Raw genomic sequence first — 13500 nt, forward strand, 5'->3', positions numbered from 1 at the left:
AGGCGTGAGGAAAGAGAGAGTAAGCGCTATTGCTCCAAATCGAGGAGTGGGGGTCTGCACTCTGGTCAACCAAGCTAAGTCGTCTTTTGCACCGTGCACAGTGCATGCACCACGCGCATGCACCCTGAGAGGCCCTGCTTTAGACGATGACAGTGACTTTATAGCCGATAATGATTCGTATTTCAGTCCGACTAATTGGCTGAATGGTCAACGCTGAGGCCTTCGGTTCAGAGGGCTCGGGTTTGATTCGTGGCCAGGTCGGGGATTTTAATCGCCATTGATTAATTCTTCTGACCCGGGGCCTGGGTGTTTGTGTTTGTCCCAACACTTTCTTCTTCATATTCAGACAACACACTACACTACAAACTACCACGGACACACGTGATAGCGATTACCTCCCCCATATAGGGTTGGCGTCAGCAAGGGCATCCGGCCATGAAACAGAGCCAAATCCACATTGCAACACAGTTTGCACCCACGACCCCACAGGTGTGGGAAAAGCTGTAGATAAAGAAGAGTAATTCGGATTTTACAGGTACTGATGATAGGAAAATGTTTTCCAAAACACAAATGCTGTCTCCGGAAGGTACGTGGACAGTTCTTTAAGTCAGGTACTGTAACTCGTGACTAAATAAGAGTACAAAAAACAAAATTATATCATGTTATACAGAATTAAATGCTCTTATTTTCAGAATGACTGAACAACAACAATATCACTAAAGAACATATTACTTTTTTAGTATTTGAAAACCGATTTTTATTTTTTGTAATATATTGTCAAATTTCAAAATTTAATTTGTAGTAAAATATGCCATGAACAATTTTGGGATATTATTTTCCTGAAACGATATTAAATAGTGTACTACTGTGATTTTTTTCAATTTTATATCTGGGGATTTCTTTATACGGCAATTTTTTACATTTTAACATGCATAATCATGAATGGAGACGGGAATTTGCCTATTTGCCTATTTTATTCCTGTGTTCAGAAACGTAGGCTTTTGAGATTTAAATCCGTTTTAGGGTCCTTTAAGCTAGATTTCGCTGGTTTTATTGTGCCTATAAATGCCTATTTCAGGGGTTTGTGCCTATTTGAGTATAATTGCCTATTTAATGCCTTTTGAATCTATTTTAAAGAACCCGATTTTCTTCTAGGGCATTGTATTGTAACTGATGTGCTCGACAGAATTATCTTCTCATTTCTCAAGATCTGTTATGGGAATTCTCGGAAGTCACCAGAAATAGTTCTTGGGAAATTTCATCCGGAGAAACAAGGAACAATTTGACCTCGAAGCCTACAAACCCTCCATCCTTCTAAGACATATGCGAAAACCAATCAACGTCGAACTACGTTGCACAACCCATGTCCCTTATACCTCCTTCTCGATATACACTGTTGTACACTTACGCTTTATCTTCAGAACGTGTTGTGATTTCTTGTGAAGAAGAAGCGTGTCTGTGGCAATGCCCAAAGAAAATCACCGCATCCGGGAAATAGTGGGTTTGAGCCCCACTACCGGCAGCCCTGAAGATGGTTTTCCGTGGTTTCCCATCTTCACACCAGGAAAATGCTGGGGCTGTACCTTAATTAAGGCCACGGTTGCTTCCTTCCCACTCCTAAGCCTTTCCCATCTCATCGTCACCATAAGACCTATCTGCGTCGGCGTGATGTAAAGAAAATTGTAATTGCAAAGAAAAATCTTCGAAGTCCTACTGGCTGAAGCGGTGAATCACAGGGGATCCCATTTTCACTACGGATGGAAGGGTAATCTTCTTCCAAGCTTGCTGTAAGGTGGTAAGTTCGTTTGTTCCTTTTTTTTTTTGTGTGTGTGTGTGTGACTGAACTACAATCGCCGATCGCATTTAACTGTAGCATTTATAGTCCTATTAATTTACGTATTGTGGAAAGTTGATCTGTTGTAATGCTGTATTAGCCATCAACTTTCAATAATTTATATTGCTAAAATGTAAATAATCATTTAATTACTGAACGAGGAGTTAGAACGCCGGTGGCCTCTTGTCACAGAGTCGGTGAAAATTAAAAATCGGTTTTTGAACTCTGATTCATTTTCTGTGAAAATAGAGATTTACAACTGAAATATTTTCTTTCTTTCTTTCTTTCTTAATCTGTTTACCCTCCAGGGTAGATTTTTCCCACAGACTCAGCGAAGGATCCCACCTCTACCGTCTCAAGGGCAGTGTCCTGGAGCATGATACTTTGGGTCGGGGATACAACTGGGGAGGATGACAAGTACCTCGCCCAGACAGCCTCACCTTCTATGCTGAACAGGGACCTCGTGATAGCATGGGAAGATTGGAAGGGACAGGCTAAGAAGAGGGAAGGAAGTGGCCACGCCTTTAAGTTAGGTACCATCCCGGCATTTTCCTGGAGGAGAAGTGGGAAACCACGGAAAAACACTTCGACGGTGGCTGAGGTGGGAGTCGAACCCGAATCTACTCAGTTGACCTCGCAAGGCTGAGTGGACCCAGTTCCAAGCCCTCGTGCCTATTTTCAAATTTCGTAGCAAAGATAGGAATCGAACCTGGGCCTCCGTGGGTGGCGGCTAATCACGCTAGCTAATACACCACAGAAGCGGACTACAACTGAAATGTAATTTTTAAAAATCTTGAATAACTATTACGCTTTCACTAAGCCTTCGCGAAACATAGGTTGAAGATCTGGTGCAGCTAGGATGATGTCACAGAGGCTAGACATACAAGATGGCATGACTAAGACGATGTCACAGTGTGTTTTACAAGGCTGCAAAGACTCTTTACAAGACTAGGCCAGCAAAAAGACCGTTGGATTGGATTGGTGAGGTCCAGTTAGTAACCGTTGTGCTAGGGGGGCAAGCGAAGAAAGTCTGGGGTGCATAAGCTATAGCATCCCATCTAGAGTCTTGCTAAACTGTGACAGAAAGTAAGGTTATGGGCGCATGCCACGACAATTTCAAATCACGCGGTTTTCTAATTTTCAACGAGGGTGGCAGTCTTGTGGGCACACATGATGCAGGATCTATTGCAGGCAACAGAAAATAGTCTTCATGACAGCTGACCCGGCTGACCAAAGCCAGCGAATAGCAACATATAAAATGTTCACAAATCTGAGATTTATAGTGCATCCTTTTAATTCTATATAAGTATGAATACTGCTAGGGGCAGCTTGGTGAGTCCCTGGCAAGCACATAGTATAAACATGCATTTGTTTCATAAAAAAGAAAAAGACTCTTAGAGGTGATGTTTCTAGAAACTTTATAGTAGGGACAAGAAAATTCGTAACTTACATGGAAATATGTCCTAAAAAATGTTCAGTTAAAATCTGGCAGTATCCTGTCGACTTCACCGGGAGAAAATATAATAAAAATGACGTGAAACGATACCTGAGTAGAGTAGAGGAGAACAAGATTGTTACCGGAAAACATTGAAAAGTTGCTTGTTGTAAATTCCCTTTATAGTAATTGAGTGTGTTATTAAATTATACTGTAAGTATTTTTTCATGCCTATTTCTTGCCTATTTTATACGTTAGTGCCTATTTACATGCCTATTTTGGCTAATTTAAGAGCCTATATGCCTGCCTATTTTTACTGTTTTTAGTGCCTATAATTCTCGTCTCTAATCATGAAAAATGGCCTGAGTGTTTTGGGCTTGACTGGTGAAAATAGCCTGAGAGCAAAAGGGTTAACAAATATAAGAGAGTGAACCACCCGACACACTCCACTTTGCACAATTTCATCACATTTAATTTTCCTTGCATTTTTCTGCCGTCCTTCACTTTTTTGCTTTTATTTTTGGCGGGAATTTGCAAAGGACCACGTGTGTGTTTCTTCCTTATAGCATAGATTGTCCTTTCGGAACAACCTGTAGCTTTAGCTGTTTCACTGACACTCATTATAATATTACGTTCTTATCCCCTGAGTTTACCTATGGAACGTTTCTTTTTAATTTGACGATCCATTGTACATCCTTCTGCACTTTTTCTTCGAACTAAGAACCCATGCACGAGCACGAGCTCACACAAACACAACAAACACAATCCACTTGTCCTCAAGAACTATACGTTTATCACTGATCTTTATTTAATCAAACTTATAATACTAATTAAATGAACACCACTGCACATCACTGTCTGTATATTTAAATGCTCACTGTTTGGGAGATCCCTACTGGCCAGCCAGCCGAGTCACTCGTGAAACGTAAACAAACGAAACGTTCTCCCCGTCATAAATTCAGAGATAAGCGAGTTAAGGACTTGAGGTACGATTTTTTTAAAAATTACATATCCGAAGACCATTTGCTTCGCTTTAACCACGCCATGCCAAGTCAATAGCACAGACAGTGGCCAGCGACTGACTTTTTCGTGTACACATTTCTGCCTTTGTTCTTTGATCTACGGAACATCTTTTTAATTTGATGATCCATTGTACATCCTTCTGCACTTTTTCTTCAAACTAACATCCCCAAGCACGAGAACAAACTCACAAACCACACAAACGAAATACACTTGCCCTCAAGAATACATATGTCACCGATATGTATTTGATCACTATTATATATCCTACTGAGAAAATAAGTACGGCACTGCATGCGACAGTCTGGAAATGTTAAAAGCGCATGTTTGGGAGATCACTACTGGTACTTCAGCCAGCCAGACAGCCAAGTCACGCGCAAAACAAAAATTCAAGGAGACATTTTTCCTGTCACAAATTAAGAACTAAGCAAGATAAGAACTTCGGGATTATTTTTAAAATAACTTCAATATCTGAAGTCCATTTGCCTTGCTTCGACCCCTCATACAAATTCAACAGGAAAGACACTGGCCAGCGACTGACTTTCGTTCCTGCACATAAAAATCCCTGAACATGACTGAAAATAAATGCATATACTGCATTTTGTTATCATTTAAATTTAAAAATAAACTTATCTACATCAAGCTGAAATGTTTCTTTACCACCAGTGAAAAAATTAAGAAAATAATGAATATAAAATAGTAGTTATGACCTGATAAGTTCTTCGCAATGAAGATTTTGCATCTGGCGTAACTTTCCATTAGATAACCATTTTCACACTAAATTATTCTTTTACATTTTTTTTTTTGTTAACAACATCAAATGCGCCTTGAAATTCTGTACAACATGATATTCACCCACTTTAACCGATAACATTCTGATTTACGGATATTCCGCAAACCCGCTGCATTAGAGTAGGAAGCGCTAACCGCAAACCATGGAAGAAGGAAAGAGATGGAATTATCCCATTACTGCTGTACTGCATTTTAAGGTTGGAACACTCTATAGTAAGTATAAAAAAGAAGAAAAGTGTGTGACTGCATAATACGACAATGTTCTTTCCAGAACGAAACGTATCATTCTATTTTACATTATATCTTTTTCAAGTATAATCTGATATTTGTGCGTTTCCTTTTTCAGGTATTTTCTCAATTTTAAAAACCTGTTATAAATTAACCGAGTTGAAGTGAAAAGAAATGGCTTCCACTATAACAAAACAATTAGTTCTTTCATACACATTTCTATTCCTTTGCAACAGAAGACAGTGTAAATTCAAATGTATTACATAATTCTTCATAGTCTTACCTTTCCTAAAAAAGATGATTCCTGCCCGAGGGCCTCTCAGCGTCTTGTGTGTAGTGGTGGACACAACATCACTGTATTCAAAGGGGCTAGGAATTACACCTGCTGCCACCAGTCCTGAGATATGAGCCATATCAGAAAATAGATACGCTCCATTATCATCAGCAATTTGGCGGAATCGTTTATAATCCAGGCAACGGGAATAACAGCTGATTCCTAATAGTTAAAAGAAAAAAAATGAATATACAGTAAAGTGTAAAAAGAAAAACACACACATTTCACTTCATGATAAAAATCATATTAGTAGACTCAAACATAATTACTGTACTGACCCAAATATAAGCCTACCCTAAATTTTTGGAAGGCACCATATTTACTTGCATAATTTTCCCACCTTTTAAACAATTTTTAACCTTAAAATACCAATGTAATTGCATTATTTATTATTATTATTATTTTTTTTTTTTTTTGAATGGTCCTTCAGCAATCTGTGGCATACAGATATCCTTCAAAGAGAAAGGTTCTTCCTCTTTATGAATCTACACAGCCACCCTCTGCTTGCTTTTAGCTATGAGATTCCTATACTGTTTTTTTCTGCATCTCCAGCACCTTTAACTGTAGCATTTTGTACAAAACTGAATAGCCGTCTTTTCTTAATCCAGTTACACATTTTAACTGTTCTTTTTCAATTTCTCCATACTGGCCTGATTTTGGTCCCTGAAATAAGGCTGTCTTCTTGGCACACTATAACTGTCCTTTTTATTTATGCCACTAGTGCACATCTGATGGCTATACAGAAAACTCATATACTACAGCACAATTGCCATTTTCTACTACTGTGATCACTATAGATTTAAACTGGCATACCTGCCAACTTTAAAAAAGGGTTATCAGTAAAACTCATGCGCGACAAAAAATCTAACAATTTTCAACACACCCTGGCTTGATGAAAATAATACTTCTGGGCTACAAATTACAATAATTCATGCTTTAAACAGGATACTTCAATGAAATTGTATCTACTTACATCATAGGCCTAAGATTTTTAAATGAACAAAACAATCAAGAAGAAATCCATGTTAAACAGCAACAGGTATGTTAATATTGGTTTGGAGCATACATGACAGGACTTCCATGATAAATTAAGCAGATATGCAGTAATTGAAAAAGGCTTTACACAATAAAACTTGTTTAACATATCACAGGTAAGAAATAATATAATACACACTGCAAATCACACGCTAGTTTGACTTGAAAATCACAGTTGTGACCTTTTCAGCTTCCTGCAAAAAGTCTTGAGAATATGTTTTGTCATAAGAGGAACCAGAACTCCTGGTCTTCAAAATAGAAATAGACTCCAGAGATTCATTGGACATGCCTGATCTGAACTCTGTACAATTTTTCTTCACAAGGCTGAAAACATGTTCACATTCTGCATTGCTATGGGGTATGGTGAGAATAGACAGCATTACTCTACAAATTCGGTTAAACTTAAGAAGTCCATCGGCTCCACGAATTCTTGATATTTGTGCCCAATTGGAATCACTTGTAGCATCTTGATTTGCAGCCGAAGTGTCATCTATCTGAAGAGCTGTGGACCGCCTCTGAAGCTCATTCATCACCTTATCTGTAGTTTCATTCTCTTCCTTGCATAACACAATAAAAAACTTTTTCAAGAAAAAACTAATGGAAGAAAACTGTGCATCTTTAATGTTGTCTAACCTAGCAACTTGAGGATGCTTTAACATAATCATCCTTGAGTGGAAACTTGTTGATGATGTAATCACAGGCAGTATAAAAGTAGTTTCTCACTGATGAAAAGAAAAGGGATTTATCTGTAGCCTATCCTGGAGATTGTTCACTATTGTGACCGTTCGTGGACGCCGTGGTTTGTAGATAACCATGAACTATCAAATTATTTGCCGACTAGTATACAGAAGGTTCGCATGATACTCCACTCAGGGCATGGCCCTTCGAAGAGTATTCGGTCACATTCAGATAACGACGACTGAGCTATAGATACTGCCAATCATAAAATGTAAATTATACACTAAGGCAAAGTTTTCAAATAAATCGCAACAGAAATTGGAAGGATCACATTTTAATTTAAAAAAAATCAATTGATTGAATATGAACAACTGAAATGAACAACGTAAAATAAATCATATGCATTCATTAACATTAACTAAGGACCGAGTCCATCTTGCATTGTCCATCATAAACCGGAAACAATTATTTAACACAAATTCACAGAAACGTAGAATCTTATGGATATATCAAAGTCTATCGGGTCATATTATGTCATTCACTCGTCGTCGCAAATGTTAATTGTACCTGTCCACTCCGCCTTGCCTTTCATAGTTATCATTGTTCCTATCTGACTAACTAAATATCAGTTAACTTGAACCCCCCAACAGATTTCAGCATTTATAAATGATCACACATAGCAACACAATACACATAAATGAGTAAAATGCACGTCGTTTCCACCCATCGAGCTGTTGGCTGCACCTGAAATGAATCTTTATCTACTGGCATGAAAATATAAGTTGGTACAGTCTGGACTGCGTCGAGGTCTGCCTTCACCATCAGCTGAAATGCTACTACAGCATGAATCTACTACAAGCATCTACTACATGTACATCGATCGCAATAGGTGATTCTGATCTTAAACATAACTATCATTGAATTGCATTTTAAGACCCTAACCGTGCGCACATTCCAACATTTCGTTACTTGCAACTACGAATCTTAATTTATTAATTCATGTACTTGATGACTCTCTTCAATACCAATGCCTAACGCTGGACTAGCTTGTTCAATTATCTCACAAAATATGCGGCGGAAATTCTATTAACAACACCATTAACAACTTAACACGTCTCGACACTCAATATAATTCGACACGCAAACCATAAAAATCAACCTAAATTATCTCGTGTCCGCCACGCTTTATGACGACCCTACGTTCGTCATCACATTGTATACCGCACAAATCCTCACATCCTAACTGCACAAGCAATATTAAGGAAGAGCCTTATCAACATTATACATGAACATTACCTAATACACCTTAATGAACATCCATATCACATCATGGGAATTATACCAAGATCACGCACCAATATTTCACACACACTGTCACACTGCAACTTACCTGTAGTAAATGATATTATTTTTGTTTCACAGCGATAAATAATACGGACACAACGCAGTAAAACGTCTCATCCACGGTAATTGACGGCATACACTATTTACCCACGTATGATCAATCGCAACCCGACAAATACAACCGAAAATCTGTTAGATCGTTCAAGTTAACACACCCTTGTCACCTACGTGACATTGACAAAAGGACTAACGCTACTAAAGCATTCTAGGAAAGCAAAAGATAGACAAGTACAATAACTTATCTGGCTTCTTCATGGTAATTCCGCAGCAGTTTAATCATCATTTTTGTAATTCCGTCCATTCCGGCAGAGGCCTGAGTCCGCCAGGGCACTATATTGGTTTAGCACTTCATGTTGTTCATTTACATTCCCTGGTCAAATAGTGATTTAACATCTCCGGCCGCCACCTGAAACTTGTACAATATCATTAGGAATACAATTTCACACTAATTGTATTTTCACTATTCCAGTTTGATACTGGCCTGAGGAAACATATAATTCGAGGTTTGCAAATGATTTTGGCTATTATATAACTTATATCTGGGCTTATTCTTTATGTTTATCAATTACAGAACCAGATCCTTAAGCTTGCTTCTATTATCTTCCTTCATACAGTAATCAGTAAGTAAAACACGAACTCCTTCCATTATTATTTACAATAATAATAAGTTGCTTTCCATAAGCAGAGAAATCCTATGCTAGCTATACATGTGTTTTTGACATTTGAGGAACTGAATAACAACTCTAACCTTCATCATAGAAGTTGCTAAAGGAAAACACACACTATTGTTCTTCTTCTTACTATGAAACACGTCAGCACGGGCCCATTAGATGATTTGCCATATGAAGTTTCATGCTAATCCATGGCCCCCTTATACAACTTCAAACTAGATATCATGTCTAGCCACATTCTTCTCAGCTGATGCTGACATTGTACTGAGCTCTTGCTTGTAAATAAAGCTGATCTTGACGTAATTCGACGTGTACCACGGGGTCTTGAGTTCGATCCACCGGCTCTCATCCATCATGTCTATTCTACACTTACGAGTTGTATCGGTTCTTTTTATCAATATGCGCGTAAGCCGCATATTGACACGTTACACCTTTTTCCAAGTCATTGATACACATTTCATTTCACTTATGACTTTCAATGACCGGCCGACATATTGCTACAGGTCAATGAAAGGTCATATTCCCCCTCTACTTGGAGAAGAAATTTCGAACATGGGGAGAAATTTCTTATTATATCAGTCTTTGACTGGCTAAATCCTTCCTTTCTTAAAATATCAATACTTCCAAGCCTCATTTCCGAACAACTCGTGCTTATCACTCAGATCAAAACCCGTGTATTTATTTGCTACGTCTCATCATTCATCTTCAGAAGTATGCATTGGTATCAGCTTTATGAACATCTACTTCCTCGCTCGTGAGATCGTTTCCACTCAAGGTATCGTCTGTTATATCGTCCTCAAAAACGAGATTGGCTTCTTCATCATCATTAGTAACAGGGAAATAATATTGTCTTAAATTTGCTGAATTGAATATTGACATATTTTTAGAATTCAAGCTCTGAATCTTATAAGCATTATTGCCCAGATCCTCTATAACCTTAAACGGACCAATATACAATGGAGCAAACTTTGAAAAGAACCTTGCTTTAGGGTCAGAAGAAACAGGTTTCTTAATCAACACATAAGTCCCAACTTCTAGCGGTTTCCGGAAGTTTCTGTATCTCATTTTCTTCGTTCTCTTCTCCGCCTGTTTCACCATGCGTAGCCGCGCTCGTCGAACATTTTCTCCAGCCTGGGGTAATTCATCCATGGGTCTCTTAATAATCTCATTCCAAGGACGTTGAGGATAACGGTTCAGATGCAAAACGCTGGGGATATTATCAATCGATTCATGCCAAGTGTCATTAATACATTCCGCAATTGTTGGCAGAAACGTCGCCCATGCCCAATGACGTTCCGGACAGAAAATTCGGCAGTACTTTGCAATCTCGCGCATAATCCTCTCGGCGGCATTCGATTCCGGATGCCTGATTGAGCTAAATCTGTGCTGTATATTCAATCTTTCAATGGCTTCGGAAAACTCCTTTGAAGTAAATTGGGTTCCGTGATCAGTAATTATGCACCTTGGTTTTCCCATTTCGGGTATAATCTGCCTTTCTAAAGCCCTGATGATAGTCTTCGAATTAGCCTTCCTAATTGGTTGCAACGATACGAACTTTGACATCAGATCTAAAGTTACCAAAATGAACCGATTTCCTCGCATACTAACAGGTAACATTCCATACAAATTCATTGCGAAGATTTCCCGGGGACTTTCAGGTATTATGGGAATTGGCTGTTGGTAGAGCAAGGTCGAACTATGTTTCACGCGTTGACAAATGTCGCATGTTTTAATGATCTTTCTAACCGATCTTCTCAAACCAGCCCACGTGAACGTCTCACTAATTGTTGCTGTTAATTTATCGACTCCTCCATGGGCAATCATGCGGTGGATATACCATATTAACTTGCATCTTAATTTCCGTGGAACAACCACTCTTAACTTCTTCTTTTCTTTATCTATTTAAATCAATAATAATATTATTTTCCCTAATGAAATCTGATCCAATTATTACATTATGTTGAATCCTATCCATTACCAAAAATGGATGTTCGAATGTAACTTTGCCAATCTCAACTGGAAGGAACGTCTGCATCTTACAATTGGCAACCTTATCTGGAATAACCCCTCTTATCTTTATGTTGGCTACTGGCATTATGGGGACTCGTGCTCTGCGTTGGAGTTCTGTTAATAATACCTTTGAAATAATACTAATACTGGCGCCTGTATCCAACAACGAGTAAATTTTAATACCTAATATTGTGACCCATATGACCGGAAGTCCTCTTTTAATTTCAGATTCGCCCAATTGGCGGTCTTCCAACAACTCTTCGGGTTCAAATTCCCAAGATTCTATGTTTCCAATCACCCCTTCACGTAGCTCATTCAGTTGCTGCTTGAAATCTATCTTATTCTCCTTAAATTCTAATTTGGCGTTTTTTTTTCACCCCATTCCTCTCGTGGGAGTTATCATCAAATGAGGTTGCATTAGGATTAAGCATCCGGTCTGCAGCATCTTTTCTTTGTTGCCGCTGATACTCGAGACTCGACGCACCAATGCAATCTGCGTTCATCTCTTGACTCCTTATCGCTTCTTCCCAACGTTTAGTCTCTTGTTGGCGTTTTAATTCTTCTACGTATTTCCTCTTTTCTTGGTCAACGTCTCCTTCTTGATTTTCACTTCTATATCCTATCCTTCCTTGACTTCTATTCCTCCGGTACGGCCATCTATCTCGTTGGTAACCCCAACGTGTTCCTCTTCTAAACCGTGGATATCTTCCATTACCATTCTGACATGATGTCCATCTCCGGTCGCGTTGGTTGTCTTCTGAATTATCATGTCTCTCCTGCTTCTCTCTCCTCATGCAGTAGCATTGATTATTCCCCCGACATTCATTTTCCTGTTCCACTGTCGTTGCGACGTTTACCACTGGATCTACATGCCTTATTATTCTATTTCCGACTTGCGTGTTTGTGCTGTCAAGCTGCCTCAAAATTGCCTCTGCTTGCACCGCGGACTGTACGTTCGCTGTTGTCATCAACCGTTGAACATCAGGTGGAAATTGTTTAATTATGGCTCGCACCATTTCGAGTTCTGTTGGGGGTGAGTCAAGCTCTTTCAAACGGTGGAACTGCATGGTAAAATAGTCCGAGAAACAACTCGGTCCGCTGAGAGAATATTTTTTTGAATACAGCTCCAATCTGACATTTTGTTGAACGTCAATTCCCCAAAAACGTTCTAAGAACGCGCTCTTAAATCCGGCGTAGTCTTCAAAAATGTACCTGAACGCTTTGTACCATATCAGTGGTGCTCCGTCCAAATGTCGTTCCACTGCCTTTAATTGCCTCTCCGGCATTATTTTTGCCTCGCGGAAATACTCTTCGATTTCTCGAATGAACCCTCGAGGAGTCATTCCCGACTTTATATTTCCGGTGAACTTTTTTGGTCTATCTTCGTTTGTGCGTATTACATTTATTATTTGGGTTCCGTTCGCTGTATGCGCAACACTATTCTCACTACTGTCGGTGTTATATACCGGTATTTCAAACTGATAGTCTAGCTCAGTTTTCCTTTCATTATCGACCGATGACTGTTTCTCCAAAGTCGTCAACACAAGTTTCTTGGTTGTTTCAGAATCAATCCTCATATTCTGGATGTTCTTCTGTACATTTTCCAACTCGTCACTTAATTTCTTTATCTGCTGATCCGTTTGGGTCCTGTTTCTATCTGTCTCATCAATAATGGACTGAAATTTACTATTAATGTGTTCTTTCGCCGTATCCATCTCCTCATGAACTCCTCTATTGATTTCTTCAATATTTTCAGTCACTTTCCTAAACTTATCGTCCCAACTAGTATCCGATTCGATAATTTTCCCTTGCATAATAATTACTTCTTCTTTTAATTCATTAATATCACGGTCAACTTGTGTTTGAATATCGTTCACGTTGACCTTCAATTCAGCTTGAAGTTCGGTGAACCTCTCGTTAATCTCTTTTCTATTCTCATTTATTGCTACTGTCACCTCACTTCTCAAGCTTTTCATGTCCTCCTGTATGTCCGCCTGTATTTCGGCTATTCGCGACCCTAGTGCTGATATTTCTTCCTGCATCACCCTTGAGTTCTGCA

The 13500-nt window shown here is 38.9% G+C and overlaps 1 protein-coding gene across 2 annotated transcripts in view; it reads right to left on the reverse strand.

Moving 5' to 3' along the window:
- Shmt (serine hydroxymethyl transferase) overlaps window positions 1-13500 on the reverse strand; it is a 131813-nt gene that overhangs the window by 51954 nt on the left and 66359 nt on the right. For both annotated transcript variants that reach the window (XM_067150094.2, XM_067150093.2), the window contains exon 5: window positions 5593-5805. In XM_067150094.2, the coding sequence (XP_067006195.1) occupies window positions 5593-5805 (213 nt within the window). The remainder of the gene's footprint in view (window positions 1-5592; window positions 5806-13500) is intronic.

This window comes from Anabrus simplex, chromosome 6 (genome assembly GCF_040414725.1).
Source record: "Anabrus simplex isolate iqAnaSimp1 chromosome 6, ASM4041472v1, whole genome shotgun sequence".
NCBI classification, from domain to species: Eukaryota; Metazoa; Arthropoda; class Insecta; order Orthoptera; family Tettigoniidae; genus Anabrus; species Anabrus simplex.